This window comes from Cygnus olor, chromosome 7 (genome assembly GCF_009769625.2).
Source record: "Cygnus olor isolate bCygOlo1 chromosome 7, bCygOlo1.pri.v2, whole genome shotgun sequence".
NCBI lineage: Eukaryota > Metazoa > Chordata > Aves > Anseriformes > Anatidae > Cygnus > Cygnus olor.
The window spans coordinates 21,623,345-21,646,220 of NC_049175.1; the positions used below are offsets into that span (position 1 = coordinate 21,623,345).

Genomic DNA, 22,876 nt, shown 5'->3' on the forward strand with positions numbered 1-22,876 from the left:
TCCCCTCACGGCCCGGCCCCGCCGCCCTTCGCCCCGCTGCCCCGGCCGCCTCCACCGGGCGCGGCCCGTGCCGGCCGCCCACCCGCGGCGCCGAGAGTCGCCCCGGCTCCCCGCCCAGCCACCCACCCCCTCCGCCGCCTCCGCCTACCTCCCAGAGGCCCCCCGCCCCCTCCCCAGCCGCAGCCCTCGCCCTGCCGGCAGCAGAGGCGGCCTCACGCACCCCCCAGGTACGGGCCCTGCTAGGCCCGGCACCGCGGCCCCGCCGGGCGAGGAGGGCGGACGGGACCCCGAAGGCGCCGGGGAGGGGTTGGCCGGGCCGGGCGGGGAGGGGAGGGGAGGCGGGCGGAGAAGATGGCGCCGCCGCCGGCCGCCGCGCTGAGGAGCGGCGTGTGCTGAGCGCGGCCGGGGGGCCGGGCCGGGATATGCGGCGGCTTCCCGGGCTGAGGCGGGCTCTGCTCGGCTTGGTGCGCCCCTGCGCCGCCCCGGCCTCCCGCTTGGCCTCTCAGAGCCGGCGGTGCAGCTTCCTCGGGTACGGTGTGTGTGTGCGTTCGGCGGGAGGGGGAACGGGGCAGGGGCCGGGTCCCGGCGCTGCTTGAGGGGCCGCGGGGTCCCCTTCGGGTCCCCCCCGTCGTGTGCGGGCCGGGGGCACCTCGTGCGGCCAGGGCAGCGCGCGGGGGACGGCTTCAACCCCGGCTCTGTGGGGAGCTCGGGCCGCGGAAACGGTGAGGGGAAAGCAGGGGGCGGCGGGGCACGGGAGGCCCGCGTCTTGCCCGCCCTGCCCGGCCGGAGCCGGGCTCGAGTTTCCCGGGGAGCCCTCCGTGCACAAGGCGCGGCCGCTCGGTGCCGTCCTGCCGCGGCGCTGCGCTGCGTGCCGCCCGGCCTTCCTTTATTCCCCCCCCTTTTGTTTTCCTGAAACAGAACCGGAGAGTTTTCACGTTGCTCAACTCCTCTGCCTTCCTACGGCGTAAATACCCACATCGGTTAAAAACAAACGACTCGCGGAGTTACCAAAGTTGGTGGGAGCGGCCTCCGCAGTTCGTGACAAGCCGCCTGCCGCGGGCAGGGAGCGGGCTTCGCTTTGTGCCCTCCGGGGCTGCCAGGCGAAGTTTGGGGGCTGGTTAAATAACTGGGGGCTAAAACCTGGGGGCTGGTGACCTTAGGGGCTGGTTGAAGTGCGGGGCACCTCAGCACGGCTGTTCGAGGAAGGGAACCGGGGGAGGGAAAGGGGTGAAGTTGTTTTCCTCCTTCTGTAGCTGCTGGCTCTATTATCTTAATTGCCAAACCTATATTTAACGCTGCAGAAGTAAGAGATGTCAAAAGTAGCGTTTTTTTTTTTTTTTAAGGAAAAGAAGTGAGTTATGATGACTCATGCTGTCAAATGCTCGTGTGTTAAAATTCAGACGCACCGTTATTGTTCCTAATTGCTGTGCACACCATACCGTGAACGCACAGCATATGTTTCGCTGTTGTAGAGGTAATCCACAATCCACGGGCTGAGCCAACGCTTTCCTGGAGCTGTAGTTTCTTCTACTAGGCTGCTGCTCTTTAAGCATATGAATATATGCACTATTGGGACTTAACTGTATGTATGTGGGTAGGCCTGTTGTGTTTTCATACTGCCTACAACCATGAATTAATCATCCGTTTAATTGTGAATTAGGATCTACATAAATACTGAAATGAGAGGAGGCAGAGTAGGCATGGCACTTACACATTTTTCTTTAAGATGGAGAACGTGTAATTGAGAGAGATCCTTAATTTTTACAAGATATCTGTTTCCATTTCTGGATTTTGTCCTTTTTGACCTTTTTCAGCTTTAAATTTTGCTCCTCTCTTATTTTTTAACCTTCAACTGCACATCAAGCAACGAAGATCATTTCTCTGTTAAACCTTCTTATCTCCTGCTTCTCATCTCACATACAACATTATTCTATTTCAAATTATTATATTTTCAATAGAAAATCAAATGATGCTGATGTTGGGAATTCCCCCAAAGAGTTCCTATGTACATGTTTGGATGACTTTTTTTTTTTCCTTCCTTTTACCTTTCTGTCTTTAGTTGCATGTAAGGCTGTGTCTGAGTCCCTTGGATGTGCCTTCAGGCCTTTATCAAAGCATCAAGGATATAACTCATTTTGCAGATGAATACAGAAGTAGCTCCCTGCCCTGCTAGGTCCAGAAAAAGAAAGGGGGAAGGGGGAGAAAGTCTTACCTCTAGTATTTCACAGAGCTGGAAGGTGTTAGGCTTGTAGCTAGGGGTCATTGCAGGTTATTTACTGAAGTCATTTACTAAAAATACTGTCAGAGCTTTTGGGAAGTCACGTTGGATTGATATTTCTGATGTATTTTATTGTATTAGATGCTTTCATAATTTTGATATATCAGTCTTAAAACAAGATAGTTATCAAAAGGACACAGTAATAAAAATGTCTGGAGAGGAATGGATTTAACTGGTATTGTGCCTCTGGTTATGTACTTGTATGCACGTGGTCTATCAGCAGGTATCTTCATCTTCTCAGTTCTTATATTTTATTAACTCATTGATTTATGAGATAGGGCTGTACGCAATAAAGTGATTTTTGGTGGAGCTTGTTCAAAAGTTGATTCAGTGTAGCTCTGTTTAGAAGATTTGTCCTTCTGCAACTTGTTTTTAGAATGAGTCAGAATTATGGCTTGCCCAAACGACTGAAATGGAAAAAAATGCTCTAAGTTGGAAGTTTACTCGCAGTGTTAACAGTAGAACTTGGACTGAGCTGTCCAAAATCATAAGAAGTAGAACAAAAATAGGCAAATAGTCAGGACTTCTGTGGCTGAAACACTCCAATGAATCTTGTAAACTGCTCACTGTTACAAGTCTGTTGGTTCTCTCAGATCCGCTATGAAATAAGAACTTGCTTTTGATGGGGGATTACAGTACTTTTTATGACCAAAAGTCCTAAAGTTCTTTGTGTTTTTGTTGCTTAGATTTTCTCCTATCTTCTTCGTATGTTCTTATATCTTTCTATGTATTCCTGTTGTTGTGCACTGCACCTAAAGTTTCAGTCTCATCTTGTTTTTTTACATCAGGCCTCACAAGTTTCTCTTCTTGAGGGTTAGAGACAGATGGCAGCATAAAGTGTTAGGTGAGTTGGCTTTACAGAGAGTCTTGGACAATCTGATGTGCTACTTGCTGACAAAATGTATGAAATACACATCCAAACGCATTCTAGAAGAAAGCACAGAGGTCTTTCATGTGGCTTCCAGTTCTACACATCTCCTGACATGTGCAAGGCCGCGCGCTAGACACCACTGCTGCTTTGTGGTTGTGCACCGAGCCCTGCAGCTGTAGGGTGGTGGGAGAAAAATGGCAGGGAGTGAGGAAGAGTGAAGGAGAACCCCATTGGCTTCAAAGCATTTGATGCATAAAGCGATTAAATAAATTCATGAGAATGCTTCTGAAGAAAGTAAAATACACTTTCAAGCAGCATGTAAGACTATTCTTATCAGTCTTGTTCGTAGCACATGATTTGAGACTGTGATGCAAATACTGATGCAATCTAAAATACTGTGCCAGGTTTGGGAAATCATTCTGCAGATCCTATATCATCACATTGTCTAAAGAACAAAAACAGATGGTTTTGCTTAAATTTAAAATGGCCTAATCTTTTAAATAACAAAAGGCTTCAAAACCCTTTTGGAATTTGCCTAATTTTTAGCAATCTTCTTAAAAATAATAATAATAAAAAAGAAGCAATGAATTGCTGGAAGAAGGTTCATTCCACTTGGTGTAGTGAACCTGGATAAAACTTGTCTACTCTGGAGAATGTGTTTTGGTGATTTTTTTGGGGCAGTTTTTAGAGAGTAAAAGTATTGTGAAGTGGTTTAGAATTTTTTAAAAACTTGTTATCCTTCATTTATATGTCTAAAATCAAATCATATAAAATCCTGCATTTTTGTTTGATGTTTTTACCCAGTGATTCGGAATCTGTGAAATGTTCAAGCAGAGGTATATAATTTTAGGACACTGGGTTAGCTTTATGGTGTCTTGCTGGTAGATCCCATCCTGTTTGACCAACCCAGGGCAGCTGAAAACACATCATTTTGCCGCTCAGGCCAGACACTCGGCTGGGGCCTTATCTTACAAATGGAACTACCACGGCCCTTGTTTTTGCCAAGTTCACACGTGCTATCATCTCATTAATGCTCCTGGTAATTTGTGTACAGTCTCCACACGGATTGGCAGTGAAACGTGCAGCAGACCAAGTTTTATGGCAGTGATCTAGAAGCTGCAGAAGCTGGACCCTTCTGGGAACAAGAGCGAGGAAGGCGGCATCTGCTCGGCCACGGTCATTAGGAGGGAATTTTCTGAGTCTGTTCCAGGCTTGGCAAAAAGCTGCAGACTGAGGTTCGGAAAATGCTTTCATTGTAGTGAGACTTCAGACTTTTCTCAAAATGAACTGCATAACAAGACCTTATAAATATTCATCATCCTTAAACTTGCCTGATTTTGCATGATTAGTTCTTAATAACGTGGTAGCACTGATTAAATCATTGTGGGTAGCTGGAGCTTTTGTGTATGAAGTAATATGCTGAATTCCTGATGAGTTTGTAAGTGTTAAACTTCTCAAAATGTTAACATTTTTATCTACTTATGCAGTCTATCTGCTTGTGTATGCAATCAGATTTATTTAGATCAGCATCAGGAATGTGTTGGAATCTTAGAGGCATTCTCTAGCTTCTTGACAAGTAAATTCACAGAAGACTGGTGCTGTGGATTATGGATGTTGAATCACATCAACTGTTTTATTCTCTAAATGTATAAAAGAAGGCTTACTGGGTTTGTCTACTTATGAACCTGTAACCTGAAAGAGTTATGATTCATGTCCTGAGGCATCCTTTATGGTTATGGTCACCTGAGTCGATTTAGTTTGGTGAGATTACTCACTCTCTGCTCCCATTTTTTTATGATATTCATGGTAGCAGACCTTAGTAAAAACAATTGTCTGATTTTAAGGAAAAAACAGAACGAAACTGTACTGGCCACGCAGTACCATTTAAAAAATAAATTTAAATTGTGGCATAAAAGTGAATCAAGAAGTTAAGAGAGCAGGTAGATTACTGGTTGACTTGCTGGTAACGTCACTGTTATGCGTATAAGGATGTCACAATGCCATCAGATGCTGCTATTGTGAGTGGTGGTAGAGGCTAAAGGAAAAGAGGAGCGATAAAGGCATGTGGAAGAATGGGGATTTATTTTATTATTGCAAAGCCACCAACTTGTAACTGAAGAGGTTCATGGAATCCTCCGCAGCACTCAGTTCAGTGGCAACAATTCACTGCGAGAGAGGTGACAAAACTGCCTGTGGTTGCCACTGGCTGGCAGTTCTGCAGCCCTAGGCTCCTGCTGAAGCACACAGCTCTTCTTTTGCTCCGGGCATTGGCAGCTGAAGAAGGCTTGTGTAAGTTACTAAGAACTGTAAACCAAGATGGATTAGTTAATAATACAGAGAGCATGTATCACTGGTCGATCCCTTACAGGGCAGAGCAGAAAGGTTTTGCTCTGTAAGTGGTAGGCATTGAAGTTTGGAATTTAAAAAAAAAAAAAAAAAAAAAAAAAAAAAAACTAAACTAGAAGCGGATATAAATAAAACACAGAACTTGGAACAGGGGCAAAATATGAGATTGAACTTTGCTGTGGTCTTTGTGTAGTTTCGAAGACAGAGCTTCAATAACTATTGTATAGCAGTCAGTGTATCAAGTGTATTTAAAAGACATGAAACATGAACTGAAAACTAGGAAAAATGCAGATTCTGGTGTATATAAGTGTAAACGTACAGTGAGCAGGTTGAAATCTCCACAGGCACTTGCATGACAGTAATTTGGGTTCAGTTATATCAAAGCTTCAAGGAAACCCCAAATTTTAAGACAGCTGACATACATGAAACTAAGTATCAAAAGCTGCTGAGCTGGTAACTGTTTGCTGCCATTCGGTTACTTTAAGCTGATTAGTGTTTATTGCCATTCATGCGGCTCAGACCTGTATATCAGCATTCTTGCATTCCTGTATATCATTCTTGCATTGAAAGCAACCCTGAGGAGTTTCTGTTAATTGGTTTTCAAATATGGTCATTTAATTGCTCAAACTTAAGCTTGACTGCGGTGGTTAATTCTTAATTAACATAAATTTACTAAAGTAACTTAGATAGTTCAGCAGAATCCTGTATCACTTAATCCCCATCCCACTCTGTAATAGTCTATTTGCAGGTGGAACCTGGCGTCCCTAGAGAGCCTCACTGGTCCCAAGGGACTGCCTGCCTGGAACTCATTACCAAAACGGGGCCTCAAAGAATAGAATATAATTTTACTCAAAGTGCTATAGTGTAAAATGCATTGTCTGTTTGACTAATACTCTTCTTGTACAAGTGAAGTAGTTTTGATGAGAAGGAAGAATGTTTAATATTTCCTAATCATTGAAACGGGACGCTGCTTTTGATTCAAAAATCCCCGTTCTTTTCTCTTTTCTTTCTAGCTCAGTCATCTTGCCACCTGTGGTTTTTGAGCCAGAGAATTCCCAGCGCCTCAGTAATGCTTTGTATTTGCTCCTGCTGTCTTCACTTTATTGGATCTTCTTCTGTTGCTTCTCATTTGTTAAAGTAGTATGACAATATTTCTTTGAATGACACTTCTGTTAGGATATTAGCACTGTAATAAACAGAGCATTTAGTTTGCGGATGAATTTCTTTCCTACTGAACATCAGCATCCAGCAGTGACTGTGATGATAGCAAGTAGATACAGCAACTTCAGGACGGGCTCTCAGCGTGACTTTAGGAATTAAGCTGCTACTTTTTTTTTTTTTTAAAGTATATGAAATACAGAATCCTTTTTTCTTTTTTTCTTTTTTTCTTTTTTTTTTTCTATTGTCAAAAAGTGGTTTGTAGTGTTTTAGGGTTTGTAATGTTTTAGGATTCTTGTGCAAAAGAAAGGAATGTGTAATTGTTACAAAGCAGTTGCACTTAGAGAACTTCAAAGTTGCACAGAAAAGCAGTCCTGTGAGGGAGCGGTTCATATTGCAGCTTACAGTTTACTCATTAAGGAAGTGTTATTGTATAAATCTTCTATCTTAAATGAAATTTTTTAGATATTGTGTTATAATAACTTAGCACCAGGAGGAATGGTGATTTGGTTGGAAGATATTGGACTTGTACATTTAATTTTTCTTCTTTTGACACATTGCCTTCCAAGTGTATTTCATAGTTGATCTGCTCTTGCCTTTGTGTGAGCAGCACAATTCAGTTTGCAGGGGAGTAACTCTGGGTTTGTCACGCGAACCCGTCTGAAGTTGAAGAGAATGTTGCATTACGGTTCTCAAGGAAATAACAATCAAGAAAGAGACACAAGATTAAGTCCTTGGTTTGAAGGCTTAATTACTGATTTTGACCTTTTGAGAAGTGTAGTTTTTCCTGTACTGAAATTTGACTAGCAAGGTGGAGGTAGCCTACGAAGGAGGCAGAAGAAGGGAACGATAACAAAACGAGATGGAGGTGTGCAGCTTCACAAGACAGCAATTGAGATCTCATAAGATTTCACAGGAGCTGTGTAATTTGATGAATCACATTGGAAAGATGAGTCATTTGAACAAACAATGTTCTGTGACTTAATGAGGTGGTAGAGAAATAAGGAGATACCAGATGACAAGGAAATTGTGTAGAATTTTTCCCTCTCCCCCGAAATTTTATAGTATACATGTATGTTATGATAAGCAAGTGTTATATTAATGAGATTGAATGTTTTAACTGAAAACTGGTAATTGTTGGCAGAGGTGAAATCAGAAGATACAGAAACAACCTGGTGCTCCTACGTACGTACATCTGACAGTGCAATAGAATTGCGTAGAAGAGACAGTGAAATGTAATTAAGAACAGCTTAATTAGGCACTTTCGTCTCTGAAAAGTAGTACCCATTCTCACTTGATACATTTTACTCGGTGTCTAAGTGTAATAGAGTATTTCTGCTTAGTGCTCTGACCCTTGAACAAGGAGGCATTTCTGTGATAAACACACGTTATATACGCGCTGCTGATGCCGAGAAGCCAAGAAGTTGCCGTGCTCGGAGTGTGCTCTGTTTTTGAATGATACCTGCACATTCTCAGAGGGAGGAAGCCCATAAATATTCCAGGCAGGTTTAGCCTGAGTACAGGGTTAAGCTAGGAGATGAATGACATTCAAAACAGAGTGTAGATATTTAATTCAGCACCTAAGTTATGGATCAGTTATTACATTTGACTGCACTTTTTAAAGAAATGTATGGTGTGAGAAGCGTGGTTTACTGGTGGAAGTGTTTGCTTCTCAAATGCACTTGGCAGCATGTTCAGAAGTGTGATTTTGTATTGTTTATGTCTCCAATTTGGCAGTATTCAGATTCTTCTTATTCCTTGCTGCTTTCTGTACTCAGTGCTTCTCTTCTTTACTTGGATTATAACTCCTGTTTGCAATTGTGCTTTTTTCATATAGGGGTGTTTTATAACTTCAGTTTATTAAAAAATTCCCAAGTAATCTTTTTACTTTTTCCAAATGTTTTCAAAGTTCTAATGCCTACCTTACTACTTTTGTTTACAATTACATATTTTCTAGTGTACATATGTATCTCCTTTCCTTAGCATAAATCCTGCTCTATACACACTTTCCCCCTGGTAAAGGTAAAATCTTGATTTTCTGTTTGTGAAACACTATTTCCCACCAGTTGTACTGTAGACATTATGTTCAGAGACATCTTTTCCTTAACCTGTAGTTAATAATCAACTATTTATCAGCTACAGTATAGCATATTACACCAACACTGATGATTGTGCATCTCTGGCTGCAAGCTGGACACTGTTTTTACACCACCAGTAAACAGGAGGGAAATAATCCAGAGGGACAGTAGCTGGCAGAACTGCTTCCCATTCAAAGAACATTACCTTGTTGTAGGAAGGAGATTTTACCTGACTTTTTTTTTTCATTTGCAATTCTAAACCAAAAATACACTGTGTAATTTAGATTTTCTTTTCCAGAGTTGTTATTTGTGTATCGGGTAATGTTGAGTGTTCAGTTGATTTAATTGCTAAAGAGTTAGTTATAATGTCATGGCTGAAGACTTGAAACAGTATGTTGAAAACTATGCGTTCCTTCTTGTACCACATCCTATACAGTCGTAAAGCTTGGATGCAGTATTAAAACTTGAATGAAGTTCCTTGAACCATATAACCTTGAAAAAATTAAAAATAAATACTGTGTAACTCCTCATTCTACGTACAGTACAGCCAGACCCATACAAAATGTCTCATGCCTCTGTGCACGTGTTGTGGTGGGGTGCTAAACTTGGATCTGGTTTTGTTTGTAAGTGCAATTAGTTCAGCAGCTACTAGTTAAACTTACATAGTAATTTACTTGGCAGTAGAGCAGCAACATTTCATCACAGAAGATTAAGTTTGGCTGATAGTGTACATTTATAGCAGGCCCCTTTCTAAAACCCTTCCTGTAAAACAGGGTTAGAATTCATTCACTGTTACATACAGGAATATACCACATGATTTTTTTCTGCTGTCTCAAAGCATTACTCTCTCGTTTACCACTTCTGGGATTTGCTTATTGGTGGGTGGATGGTTTTTTTGTTTGGTTGCTGTAGCGTGCAGTCAAGCAGTTCCCCTCCATCTCCCAAAATATGCGAGTCTGAATGTCTCACCTTTTCACTTCACACTTAAAAAACTGAATAGACGGAGATTATCATTTTAGAATCACACTTGGTTTATTTACATTTCAAAATGTGCCACTAAACAGTCCTGTAGTATATCTGTTAAATAGTAGAAGTTGAAACCTGTGAAGCTGTCTTCTCTTTGATCATGGCGATTATGCTCTGTGATTTTGTTTTCATGGTAATATTGTAAATGATGTCACCCTTTCGTGCCTGAGTGTACAAACGCAGTTGTCATATTAGTATATTTTTTAATCTAAGACAAGTGTAAAATTACAGCATTCAGAATGCAAATGCCAATTCAGAATCACGAAATACTTTCCTGAAGGGTGAAAGTGTACTCAAGATAGCAACATAGGACTCATTTCATTTTTATCGCAATTTCATTTATATCAATTAAGGGGATGTTATTTCTTTGCTAAGTTATTTTTTAATTACTGCTAGGATGAAACTTATTTAATCCTTCAATTATGTGATCTGCATTTTTTTTTAGTGTTACTTATTTTGACAGAATTATCTAAGGATCTGAACTATAGTTTTAGACCATTCTATGACTTTTGTGTGGAATGAAGTTTCTTGCTGTCTGTATCACCTACAGCTTATTCTCTAACATAATATTTCTACATATTAGCAGGGCTTAAATAAAAATATTGTGATCTTTTTTTTTTTTTTTTAAGGCTTCAGAAGGAGACAAATAACAAAATGAACAATCCGGCTATTAAGAGAATAACAAATGAAATTATCAAATCACCTGAGGATAAACGAGAATATCGTGGACTGGAACTGGCAAATGGCATTAAAGCGCTTCTCATTAGTGACCCCACCACAGATAAGTCTTCGGCAGCACTAGATGTGCACATAGGTATTTAAAGCATTTTGTGTTCATTATAGACTTTTTATATTCATTATATACTTATTATGTTATTAAAATGCTTTAACTTTTGGTACCTTAATTGCAAATAAAATGGTAGCAGTAGTATCTAGCTGGTAGCCTAGCCTTTTACTGTAATTTAGAGTTTAATTCTTTGACCTATCTAGTTGTAAATTGAGAGCTAATTAAACTCTCTTATTATACTGTGTTTACTCAAGTGTAGCTCAGTCTGTAGAAAGACTTCTAATGAGTAAGTTTCATGTTATGAAAGCTCTTTTGTAAGCAGAAAAGGGGCGGATGTGAGTACAATTATTTCAGATGGCTCCATCTGTCATGTCAAACTTTTTTTTTTTCCATGTTAAGCTGTTGATGTGTTGAGGTGAGAAGATGCTATAGTGCAGGAGGAGGTGGGGAGGCACACCCTAACTGCAGTGATGCTTAAGATGCAGACAAATGCTGGTTATAGAAGGAGAAGACAGTATCTTTGGAGCAGTAGAAGCCTTTTCTTTTATGTGAGGTATCTCTCAAACTGACATAGTTTCTCACTTGCTTTTGAAGTGTGATGCACGCACACGTTACCTAAGCATTTTTACTCATCCTCTTGCCATGTGTGTGGTTGGGAGCTCTTTCTGTCTTTGACATTAGGACACAGGTAGTAGAGTAATTTTGTAAACTTCAGTCCTTTTTTATGATGGCACAAAATCATCGTCTAGTTCAGAGGATCCCAAATACAGTTTTCTTGGATGCTGTGACAGTAGTAACCAACTGCAGTGTCCAGTTCGTGCATGTGGAGATGTCTCTGTTGCCTTCACCTCCGTTCTCCCATTGCACATTATTGCACACTCCGAAGCAGGCCTTCCAGACGCAAACTTCCACACTTCTGGCTTCCATTCCTGCACGCACGCTGTTGTTGTCTTCTAAAGTGTCACGCTTCATACCTACTAGCTGGTCTGCAATAGCTCCTTGTGTCCCAGTAATTAATTACAGTTTATCACTCATCCCATAAACCACAGGAGAAACACCTCCGTAATTGTGGTTGTCAATTGCTGCCTTTTAACGCTGTGTAGTTATTAAAATCACACTATGGAAGTCAGAACATTGTGATCTGCCAGATCTGTACAGATTATGAATCATGGACTTCAGTTTAAATCTTGTGTCTCTGTAAAGCAATGCAGGCTGATCTGGAGAGGTAATTTGAGACACTAATTGGTTCAGTTACTCATTTTTAATTTCCTTTTTATTTTATTCTTTTAAGATTGAGTTTAGTTGACTAAAGCTGCCAAATATCTACTTAAAACTACAGAATTGGTATGATTGACATACAGTAATATAAAGCATGTTAAAAGACTTAAACTTTTATTACTTCTCATGAATGGTTGTATGAATTCTTTCCCCCTGCAGGGTCCTTGTCTGATCCCCCCAACATTGCTGGGCTTAGTCATTTTTGTGAGCATATGCTGTTCCTGGGAACCAAGAAATACCCAAAAGAGAACGAGTATAGTCAATTTCTTAGTGAGCATGCAGGAAGCTCCAATGCCTTCACCAGTGGAGAGCATACCAACTATTACTTTGATGTGTCACACGAGCATCTAGAAGGTGCACTGGACAGGTAAACACACTTTTATTTACAAGCAATCTTTTAATGTATTGGTGCTATTTGAAATGGCGTAAGAGCTCTTCCTCATACTTGGCTTATTATCCTATTAAAGGAGGGGCTGAGAGCACTGTCTTTTGTTACAACTGGTATTAGATGATTTTTCCTTTCAAAAGTTCTCAGATTTTTTTTCAGCTAGCAGTATTTTTAAAGTCCAAGGGTTGTGTTTACACTGAATATTTTTGAAAATGTGGGGCACAGAGTGAGATTGTGGACATATGCATTGTGCGAGTATTTTGCTTATATCATCAAATAAAGTGCTTGTCACAGCATTCTTACTTCTTTGATAGCATAAGAAGGATGAACTCTAGTAAAGGCATCCTAATTTATTTCTTAAGGGAAATGACTGAAACTTCTGCATTTTGTGGGAGGGGACAGAAATTGGAATTGTAGTCAATGAGATAAAGAGAATAGATTTTTCCCCTTGGTAAGAAATGTCCTAGAGAACTTTTTTTCCTCCCCCCTTGCTTGTGCCATAGAATCTCTGTGTTGATGACCAAGTTATTCACATTTTCACAAGGAGTGAGCTCTTACTAACATTTCTTCCTTGTTTCCTGGATGCCTGACAAGATTGATTTGATGTGCAAGATTAAGAACCTCTTGCAGCTAAACTTCAACACAGCAGAAGTTTTGTATGCAAGATTTATGATGTAAGGTTGATTTTTGTAATAACTTATATGATGAATACGTTGTAATCTGCATTTATAGATTAAAATGAGAAACAAAATAGTGAATCAGTGTCAAAACTTACGGAATTTGGGAATTCTGCATTGAAAAGTAATATATAAAGCTATTTTCAGGAGGGGTTAAGCTTCATACTTTCTGTTACCATTTATGTACAGTACTCTTGACTTGAATTGAAAACTTTCTGTTTAGGTTTGCCCAGTTTTTCCTGTGCCCTTTGTTTGATGAAAGCTGCAAAGATAGGGAAGTGAATGCTGTTGATTCTGAGCATGAAAAGAATCTGATGAATGATGCCTGGAGGTTGTTTCAGTTGGAGAAGGCTACTGGAAACCCCAATCATCCCTTCAGTAAATTTGGAACAGGTTTGTCAGAATATTATTATTTGTCCACTGGAGCTCTGTGTAATGTATGTAGTGTTATTGTTTATATAAAATTGGTTAAGATCAGACTGAAACAATTCCCCCCCTTTCCCCCTCCATACATGTTTATTGTGGTGCTTTATTTCATTTTCCACATGGTAGACGAAACAAAGCTAGACAAAACCACATGAAACAGAGTGATACAAAACCTGCACGACAGAGGCATCCTTTATGATTTTGATAATTACCGCAGTGGATGCTGTTTTCCAAAGACTCGATTTCATAATTTGGTACTGTAAGTCTTTGTGCATGGCAAAGTGAATGGACTGTGTTTAAATTGTTTTTAGCCACGTGCTCTTTTTTTTTTTTTTTTTTTTTTGCTAACTAGTATTCCATTAAGACTAGGTGGCAGTGACTAGGTCAAATTAGAAGGATTAGCAAAGTAACATGACAATTACTGAATAAGAATATAAAAGCAAAATCTGAAAGCATAAAACGCAGCAGCAGATGGCTAGGTAAACTAGTCTTGGACAAATCCCAATCCTGTGGCTGTAGGTTTTTTTTTTTTTTCAGGCTTTATTAATCACAGAGTGCTCAGTAACCATATAAAATAAACAACCAAAAACCTCAACTTGAAAAGTATTAAAGTAACATATGGTGGTTGTAGTTAAAACCACAACTATTTGACAGTTTGGCAGGAGTTGTTACGAAGTTACTTTCTACATGAATTGCAAGTTTATTTTTGAAACTATCAGAGTAATAAGGCCATTAATTCAGACACTGCACTGTTTAATCCTTGATTGTGAATGTTTTTTGTGTCTGAGTCAGTTTGCTGAGTGAATAGTTGGTACAAATATTGGGTTCTGTAGGGTGATGGTGGGGCAGGTAATGGACTTTAAAGACTGTCTTCTTCCTCTGTCCCAAGGAAAGAGAAGAATGGTTTTGTACTTGATGATAAAGGATAAAGTTGAGGGGCTGGTAGCCAGCTGCTACAAGTGTGTGTGTTTTTCTGTTTTCCGGTGAAGAGAGGCTGTCTGAAACCAGGGGAATTATCACTATTCCTCAAAGAGGTGAATTTGAAAGCGAGTCTTGAAAATTGAAGGCAAGCATCCAAAGTACATTCTATAATCTCAGAGGGGTGGAATTTGGCCTTCCTGAATCAGCAAATAAAATTTTTGCTGTTACTGAAGAGATTATTTTTTAATTTTTGTGTAGCACTCAGATAACATTAGTAGAAGTTGCAGAAATAGTTTTCTACAGTTTAGGAAGGTTTGAGAGTTGACACAAGTGAAATTGTAAAGGTAGAATACCTGAGACATGCTCAAATTCAGTAACAGTAGTCATATTCATCTCTCCTTAGTTTGGACTCTGATTCTGAAATTAAATTACAGCACGTAGCTTTCCTGTACATCTGATTTAGCAAAGCTAGAGCCCAGCTGTGATCATTTTTTATTTACTCAGAGTTGTTAGCTGTGATACGGTTTTCATGGCAATTTCAGTCGGCATCCTTATCGTTTCCTTTTGACCAGCTGAGATGTTATACAGAATACTGGAATGACTCCATTTGGGTCACACTGCTTATTGCTGTGGAGCCTGTTTTGCCAGCAGAAACAAATGCACATTATTCTTCAGTTTTCTTGTTCAGATGTGCATTTTGTCCTCAGATAACCTTCACCCATCACTGAGTAACTGCCTGTGACAGTAATTCTTCATCAGTACCCTCAACCGTTTCCAGTACTTCCCCTGCACTTTCGCACTGTCCAGTGTCCATTTTCCTACCTCTACAAGGTGTCTTCTGATTGTTGCCTCCTAATGTACTCCAGTACTCTTAACAGAAGTTACCGAGCTGAAGTTTTAGCTCTTTTATTTTATTTTAATTTGCCCTATCTATTGATTCTGTTGCTATCTAAAACTTATGTGTTTCTGTTGTCTTTAGGCTTAAATCTCTAAGATCTGATAAGCTGATGCAGCTTAAAGCTGGGAAGGAATATCAACAAACTATTTTAATCATAATGCCCTAAATATTCTTTTTAGGTTTTATTAGGAATCATTGCTTTTACTAACATATATGTGAAGTTAGAAAATCAAAGTAAAATTTTTCTTCAGGCAGCCTCTCTGTATGATGTATTGTTGGCTGTTGCAGTTGTAATTAGACTTCTATCTAATCACCAAACATCTGGACAATATACTTGTCTTATTTTTTATGTAGCTAGTTTTGCCTCACTGGTCTGTATTAACTCATATCTGTAATAGTAGGATTTGTGCACTGGGCATATTTGTGTACCAGGAACATTTTCCCAGTGTTTTCTCTTATTCTTGCTGTTTTTCCTGTAAATGCAAGGCAATTTTGTTGCTATGTTTTCTTGTTTTAATCTTGTTCCTTATCCTCTGCTTTTTCTGTGAATGATCTGGTTTTGGCTTCAGGGAGTTACTGATCTCATGGTTAGCAGATAGAGTATTAGTGTTCTGGTCTGTAGATTCTGTTGACCATTTTGTGTGCCTATGTAGTAATGGTAAGTGGAGCTGATTAAAATCAAGTGTACTCTTTGTAGACTGATTTTTCTGTTGTTTCAAGTTCTTGCGTTTTACTAAATAAGAATTTTGCTCTGCTGAAGTGTGGAGTATTTCATCACAGTAAATTATTGAAAGCTTGATGTAAAGATTGCACTGATTCATAGGATAATAACTTAATGGAGAAAGTTTGGTATGTGCTGCAAATATGGCTTATTTAGGGAACAATTGCAGTGGTTCTCTTCCTCTTTAGTCCTGTTCCCATACTGCAGGAACAGCTCAGCTGTTTGGGAAGCAGAAGCTGAACAGTCACAATTTACAAACTGCGTTTTGAAATTAGTAACTGTTTCACTTTGTCTCTGTCTTCTAGGCTATAAGTTGTGGAGTGCAGTGCCACAAATAATTTAAAGCAGTGATTCCTGTGTGTTGTGGTTTAACCCGGGCCGGCAGCTAAGCACCACACAGCTGTTCGCTCACCCTCCCCCCTCCCTCTCTGGGATTGGGGAGAGAAACGGGAAAGTGAAGCCTGTGGGTTGAGAGAAAGACAGTTTATTAAGACAGGAAAATAATAATAATAGTACTACTACTAATAATGTGTACGAAACAAGTGATGCACAATGCAATTGCTCACCACCTGCTGACTGATGCCCAGCCTATCCCCGAGCAGCTGGCCCCCCCATACCGGCTAGCCACCCCTATATATTGTTTAGCATGAGGCCAGATGGGATGGAATACCCCTTTGGCCAGTTTGGGTCAGCTGTCCTGGGTCTGTCCCCTCCCAGCTCCTGCTGTACCCCCAGCCTGCCCCCTGGCAGGACAGAGTGAGAAGCTGGAAGGTCCTTGGCTTAGTGTAAGCACTGCTCTGCAACAGTTAAAACATCAGCACGTTATCAACACTCTTCTCATCCTAATCCAAAACATAGCACCCTACCAGCTACTAGGAGGAAAATTAACTCTATCCTAACTGAAACCAGGACACTGTGGAAGGTGTGTGTGTGTGCAGGGTAAAACCTACTCCAGATGTGCCAAAGAAAAAAGTTTTCCTTCTTCTGAATTGAAGTCTAGGCTTACTTGCAGTGTTTTGAAATAGCCATTCAAATAAAAAAAATAATAATTTAGAAGGCCGAAACATCCTGGATTCTTGAGGAAGATGCAGATTGAGAATGGAAATATTTATTGTTTCTGATGAAAACAGACAATATTGATCCACTTTTCCTGTTGTTACGTGTAGTAGTTCTTTTTAAAAAGAGCAGATTAATTCATTTTTTATTATATATACATATATATATATATATAATTTGTAAATTCACAAACCATAAGTATATATGTAATCAATGAGCTATATTGTTAACTTTTATGTTACAGGGAACAAACTCACTCTGGAAACTAGACCAACCAAGGAAGGAATAGATGTAAGACAAGAGTTATTGAAGTTCCATTCTACTTATTATTCATCAAATTTAATGGCTATTTGTGTCTTAGGAAGAGGTGAGAGCTCAGAGTTTTTCTGTTAATTCGTTAAGAATTTAAATATATGTATGTTCATAGAGGAGAAAACAAAGTGTATGCAAGTCTGAAAATCTATAAAGGGGAAAAAAAGCAAAGCTTGTACAGGCTGACCAAACATTGTTTTGTTTAGTGAAGTCTCCAGAGCAACTTGCAGTGTGTAAACTTAAAAGTTTATAAGCTTACAATACAAAAACTAAGCTGAAAATTTTAAATCCATTATCAAGTCCTCAGTTGCACTCGTTGTGTGTTTCTTATGAAGACTGACACCTCTGTTTTCTGATGTTGAGGGCTTTTGATACTGTTTTCATATTTTAGACTTGCACATACTTTCACTACAAAAACTAATATATTATCAAAGGATAACCGTAATGTAACACTGAGATAAAAAGCCTTTACTTCAGTTTACTCCTGAAGTAACGTAACAGACGTTCCAATTGCTTAAAACCTTCCACAGTCAAGATTGTATAAGGGTTTGCCAAAACGTTAATGACAGTGTGTTGAAAACTGCTTCTTGAAAGCATGCTGATAAGTGTTTTACAATAATGCTGTATGGTGTTTTACAATAATGCTCAGATGGTGAGTATGAATAGAATACCATTTACTAGCAAAGCAGAAAGCTTTCTTTACAGCCCCCTGTTTACAGGGCACTGCGTTTGAAGCACATTGACAAAGCATACCTATGTCATTTTAATCATAGCGTATAAGTGATTTTTTTTCTTGTAGGTTCTAAGATGGGCAAGCATCGTGAGGCTTATAGTTCTTAACCAAATCTAACTTTTGTGCATATATTCATTGTCAAATCAGTACCAGGCTCCCTAATTCCTCTCAAGTTGTTTTATTATTACAGCTCATCTGCTTTAATATCACATACTGATGAGAATACCATGAATTTTTTTCGTTGTTGCAGGCTGCGCAGTAAAATGTATTAGAATTTTTTTAAAGGAGTAGGATCAGGTATGTTATTAGTAGGTACTTATGTAATACAACAAGGGCTAGATATATTTTGTGTGTGAGAACGCCTTGCTTGTTCTCCTAATAGCAGTGGAAACTTTATGCAATTAAGCACTGTGATATTAATGAAGACAGCCTGTAAATATTTGTAAATATTTTTTGTTTATGTTTGAAAGAGGAGTTTCCCTCTACTCTCTTTTCTTCTGCATATTCTACCTGAGGAAAAAAACAAAAACAACTTCTGTTCTAGAAAGCTTTCTGAGCTTAGGAAGTATATATACAATTTTTTTTTGTCATTGAGGAAGTAAGGCTGTTGTTTAAAGAGGCATTTATTTTCTTTAAAGTATTGATATATTAATTGAAGGTAAGTAGGTGTTGATCAGAGTTGATAATTGAATTAAAATTCTCTTCCTCAGCCTGTCCAGGAAGACTGGACAGGCAGTTTTCAGGACAGACAAAATCTGCATTTCAGATACCAATAAAATGCAGAAAATAGTCTTACTTTCAAACACTTTTTAAGTGTGTGTGTGTGTATATACAGATATATATTCATGTGTGTGTATATATATGCATGTGTATATATACATATATTTGTGTACATGCGTATGCATGTATAAAATTATCCCTGTAAAAATCTTGAATTTAGGTGTTGTGGCTAGTGGTTTTTGCAGTTAATTTCTTCAGTATGAATTACCCCTGTATGGATCGATATTCAGAAAAAAGTAAGAGCCTATGAAATACCGGTGTTTGGGACTCTTCCTTTCAATTTTGTAAAATAAATAAATAAAATTTTAAAAGTCACTTTTTTGTTACTTGTTTGAAGCAGGCTTATTGTCAGTCTGTTTGTATACAAGAGGCTATGCAACTACACTTTTTCATCATAATTAAGTAGCTGTCAATGTAAGTGTGAAGTGTCATTTGGGAAAAAGTTGCATCTTACTTTGCATCTTGCTTTCCCTGGAAAGAGGCATAGCATAGCATTTCTCACTCTGTTATTTGTTCAAGCAGCAGTTATCTGTGCAAGAGCTTTTTTTTTTTTTTTTTTTTTTTTCCCTGAGGCCTTGCCCCTAGCATCAGGAATGAAAGTTGGTAAGTTCCAGGTACTTCCTGATTTATTTTTTTGTTATAACAGGGTAGCTCCACACATAAAAAGCAAGATGCAGAAAACAAACATTACTAATATAATTCCTTAAATTCTCTGCTAAAAGACCTTGGTGTCAATGTAGCAGTACTGCTACATAACATAAAAACATTGCACACTGTAAGTCCCCTGTGATCTCCTTTTGTGCATTCTGAAATAAGCTTTGTGCAGCTCGTAATTGTCTGATTTTCCCACCACTTATATACAAGTAAAATGAATATACAATATACATATGTGGAAAGTGGTGAGAGAGTCAGAATATCTCTGGTAATTACCAATACATATTCAAAACAAAAAATTTGCTGATATTGACTCATGAAATTCAATTAAAAATATCTTAAGATTTTAAAAAAAAAATCACCCAGCAAAAACAAAATCTAATCAAAATCAAAATTCACTGAATGATCATGGAACAACTTCAGTACAGCAGTTCCCATGTAGACTCTTAAATTCTTACTTTTTCAGTAAGAATCACCCTGGCAACTGGAAATTAGTCCTAAAGAAAACCTTCACAGAAGTTGTGAAACTTAAATGAATGTGTTCTTTGCTGCCCGTATTGGGGTGGCTTTTTTGTTTAGCTTCACAGAGACTTGAATAGGAAAACTTGATTTCCAAAAGTAACTGAATTGTGTACTTATTGATTTATAAGAAAGCTATTCCGGTAACCAGAAATATAATTGTGAAGCTGTTTGTTGCTTAAAGAGGAAAATTTTGTTTTGTGTTTAGAATTATTATCCTCACAATGTAATTTTGACATGATTGTGATTGAAGATTTGCCAGAAAGGTGGCAGTAATGCATTGTATGCCTTTCTTTAACTAAGAAACAAACTTTGGAGGGAAAAATAAATTTCAAAGTAGTTCTTTGAAAATAATAGTTTATTGCTGTGGCTGAATTAAACAGGGTAACAGGTTGATAGACGGCAGCTGGTTTTCATTTTAGCGTAGAAAAATGCAAACTTGAGCCTCAAATGACTTTCTAATGAAGTAAGCCTGTAATTTTCTGCAGTTATTTTAGTGTTACAGGCTAGGGTTAAGCCTGAAAAGGCATTAACAATACCTATTACATGTAATGCCCAATACTATCTCATACTGGACTATCTTTATCCATCTTTAGGCTGGACATCAGGAAGAGGTTCTTCACCGAGAGGGTGGTTGCACACTGGAACAGACTCCCTGGTGAAGTAGTCACTGCACCAAGCCTGTCTGAATTTAAGAAGAGATTGGACTGTGCACTTAGTCACATGGTCTAAACTTTTGGGCAGACCTGTGCAGTGCCAGGAGTTGGACTTGATGATCCTTATGGGTCCCTTCCAACTCGGGATCTTCTATGATTCTATGATACTGTAGATGCAGTCTTCAATACTTTTTTTCTGATAATAATGAATCAGAAAATATGAATCTTTAACAGAATTAGGTGCAGTTCACAAAATCTTAGTGTACAGTGAGCCATCTTGGCTTGTGCTGTGTTTTTTCCTCTGCAGCACTCTGTCAGGAGTAACTCATGTAGGAGCAAATTTGTGTTGGACGGGAAAGATTCCTCTTTCTAAATCTAACTGGGATTGTTTTGAGGAACAAGGCAACCACTTTTTGAAATCTTTCATGGATTGAGGTTGTACTTTGAGACATTCCAGAAACCCCAAATTTTCCTTGAAAGATGTGTGCTAAAAAATCTGAAGGGTGAATCTCTTATCTTGTTCTTACTGTGAGAAGTGCTCCAAAGCACATGTTTTAGCGGATGGCTAGTTTGAAGGCAGTATTTCATCTGTATAGATGCATTCAGGTGAATTCATGCACAACATCAAGTACTTTCCACAAATGGTCTTCCTATCATATTTGGAGAGTATTAGTCAAGGCCTGCAACTAGAATGGATGTAAAGTGCAAATGCTTAAACAGGTCACAGATGCGTGTATGAAATTATGAGGCACTGAGCACAGATGATGCTGGCTCTCAGTGTGTGAAATATTGGAGGTTAGCTGAGATCAAAGAACATCTTTTGACAAATATGCTTTTCCTCTGGAAAATTAGCAACTGTGATTCCATCTCCCTTAGGCTTTTTGTGGAATGTTTGTTTTTGTAATGTTCAACATCTGACATGTCTCTTTTTCAGTTCCACCTTAGATTCATCGGTACACTTTAAGGATGTTTTTTTCCTGTTAACAGGATTTATTTTAATCATGGTTGAAGCCTGCATTTAATAACCATGATGCTTATAGCATGTTATTGTTAAAAACCTTAGCGTTTTATATATATATATATATATATATCCTTTTTTGAAAATAATAATCATTGTATCATTAAAACTACTTTTCTGTATAATCCACATCTTTTCCAGAAAATATCCAAAATCTAAATTAGCTAGAAATTTCAGATGATGATTATTCTTTTTCTAATGTTTCTTTATTGTAGAATCTTTGGATGAGCTAACTTCCTTAGTGGTGAAGTTATTTTCAGAAGTAGAGAATAAAAATGTCCCTATACCAGAGTTTCCTGAACATCCTTTCCAAGAAGAACATCTCCGGGTAGGTATAGAGATGTATCTTCTGTCAGGAATGTATACCTTAAGTGATAGTTTTTATATTACAGTAATATGTTGTGCACTTCACTACTTTTGTGTCAGTGTTCTCATTTTTCCACCTGCCTGAATGTTGTAGTTTGTACAGCTTATAATAAAGTTTGTATGTTTGGTTGTTCCTTTAAGCAACTGTGAGATAATTAGTTCTATGTGTAAGCATCATGAATGCCTCAAGTGTTCCCTTAATTTTCATATACCTTTCAATCAGATTTTGTTGTTATGTAATAAAATGTGTATGCATGAAGGGGATGTGATACGTGCTCCTAAAATGTATAAATGAGATTGTGAGTGTCTGCTTGCTTATGGATCTCCTTTTCTGTTTTCACCTTCAGCAACTTTACAAAGTGGTACCTATTAAAGACATCAGAAATCTTTATGTCACATTTCCTATACCAGACCTTCAGAAGTACTATAAATCAAATCCTGGCCATTACCTTGGTCATCTGATTGGGCATGAAGGCCCAGGGAGTCTTTTATCAGAGCTTAAAGCCAAAGGTAAGTCCGTTGAAAATAAAGAATGAAAAATTAGTTAATTGCACAACTCTTGAAAACTTAAATGTTTAATTTATAATTTATCTCTGTATGTTAAATTTGAAGTTCCCAGCAATATGAGTAATTTGAGTTGTAAATCGTTCCCCGCTTTATTCTTGTTTCTGTGGTGGGTACAAATGAATAACTGACAAACACCCTAACCATTGATGCTACTATTTTTTTTGTGCTCCTCTTCATCCACCCCTGTTTAGAGAGACATACAGTTTTGCTGTACTGATCTTGTCTCTGTTCTGTCACTGAGTTGGATTACTGTCAGCTCTGTTGATGTCTGGAAGAGTACCAGAGTGTACCTTTCACTGTTGTTCATTATATTACTGTGTTCCAAATAGAAATAAATTACCTGGTGACCTAGTGATACTGAG

General features: G+C 38.8%; 1 protein-coding gene across 5 annotated transcripts in view; it reads left to right on the forward strand.

The window, feature by feature from the left end:
* Nucleotides 1–152: 152 nt before the first annotated feature.
* Nucleotides 153–22,876, forward strand: part of IDE (insulin degrading enzyme) — a 62,600-nt gene continuing 39,876 nt past the window's right edge. For 2 of the 5 annotated variants that reach the window (XM_040563807.1, XM_040563808.1), the window contains exons 1-7: nt 331–529; nt 10,387–10,571; nt 11,982–12,189; nt 13,111–13,280; nt 17,154–17,276; nt 21,797–21,909; nt 22,295–22,457. In XM_040563807.1, coding sequence (XP_040419741.1) covers nt 423–529; nt 10,387–10,571; nt 11,982–12,189; nt 13,111–13,280; nt 17,154–17,276; nt 21,797–21,909; nt 22,295–22,457 — 1,069 coding nt within the window. In that variant the 5' untranslated portion in view covers nt 331–422. Of the gene's footprint in view, nt 225–330; nt 530–3,102; nt 3,123–5,124; nt 5,439–10,384; nt 10,572–11,981; nt 12,190–13,110; nt 13,281–17,153; nt 17,277–21,796; nt 21,910–22,294; nt 22,458–22,876 lie in introns of those variants that run through there. The other 3 variants (XM_040563809.1, XM_040563811.1, XM_040563810.1) reach the window with 3 other exon arrangements.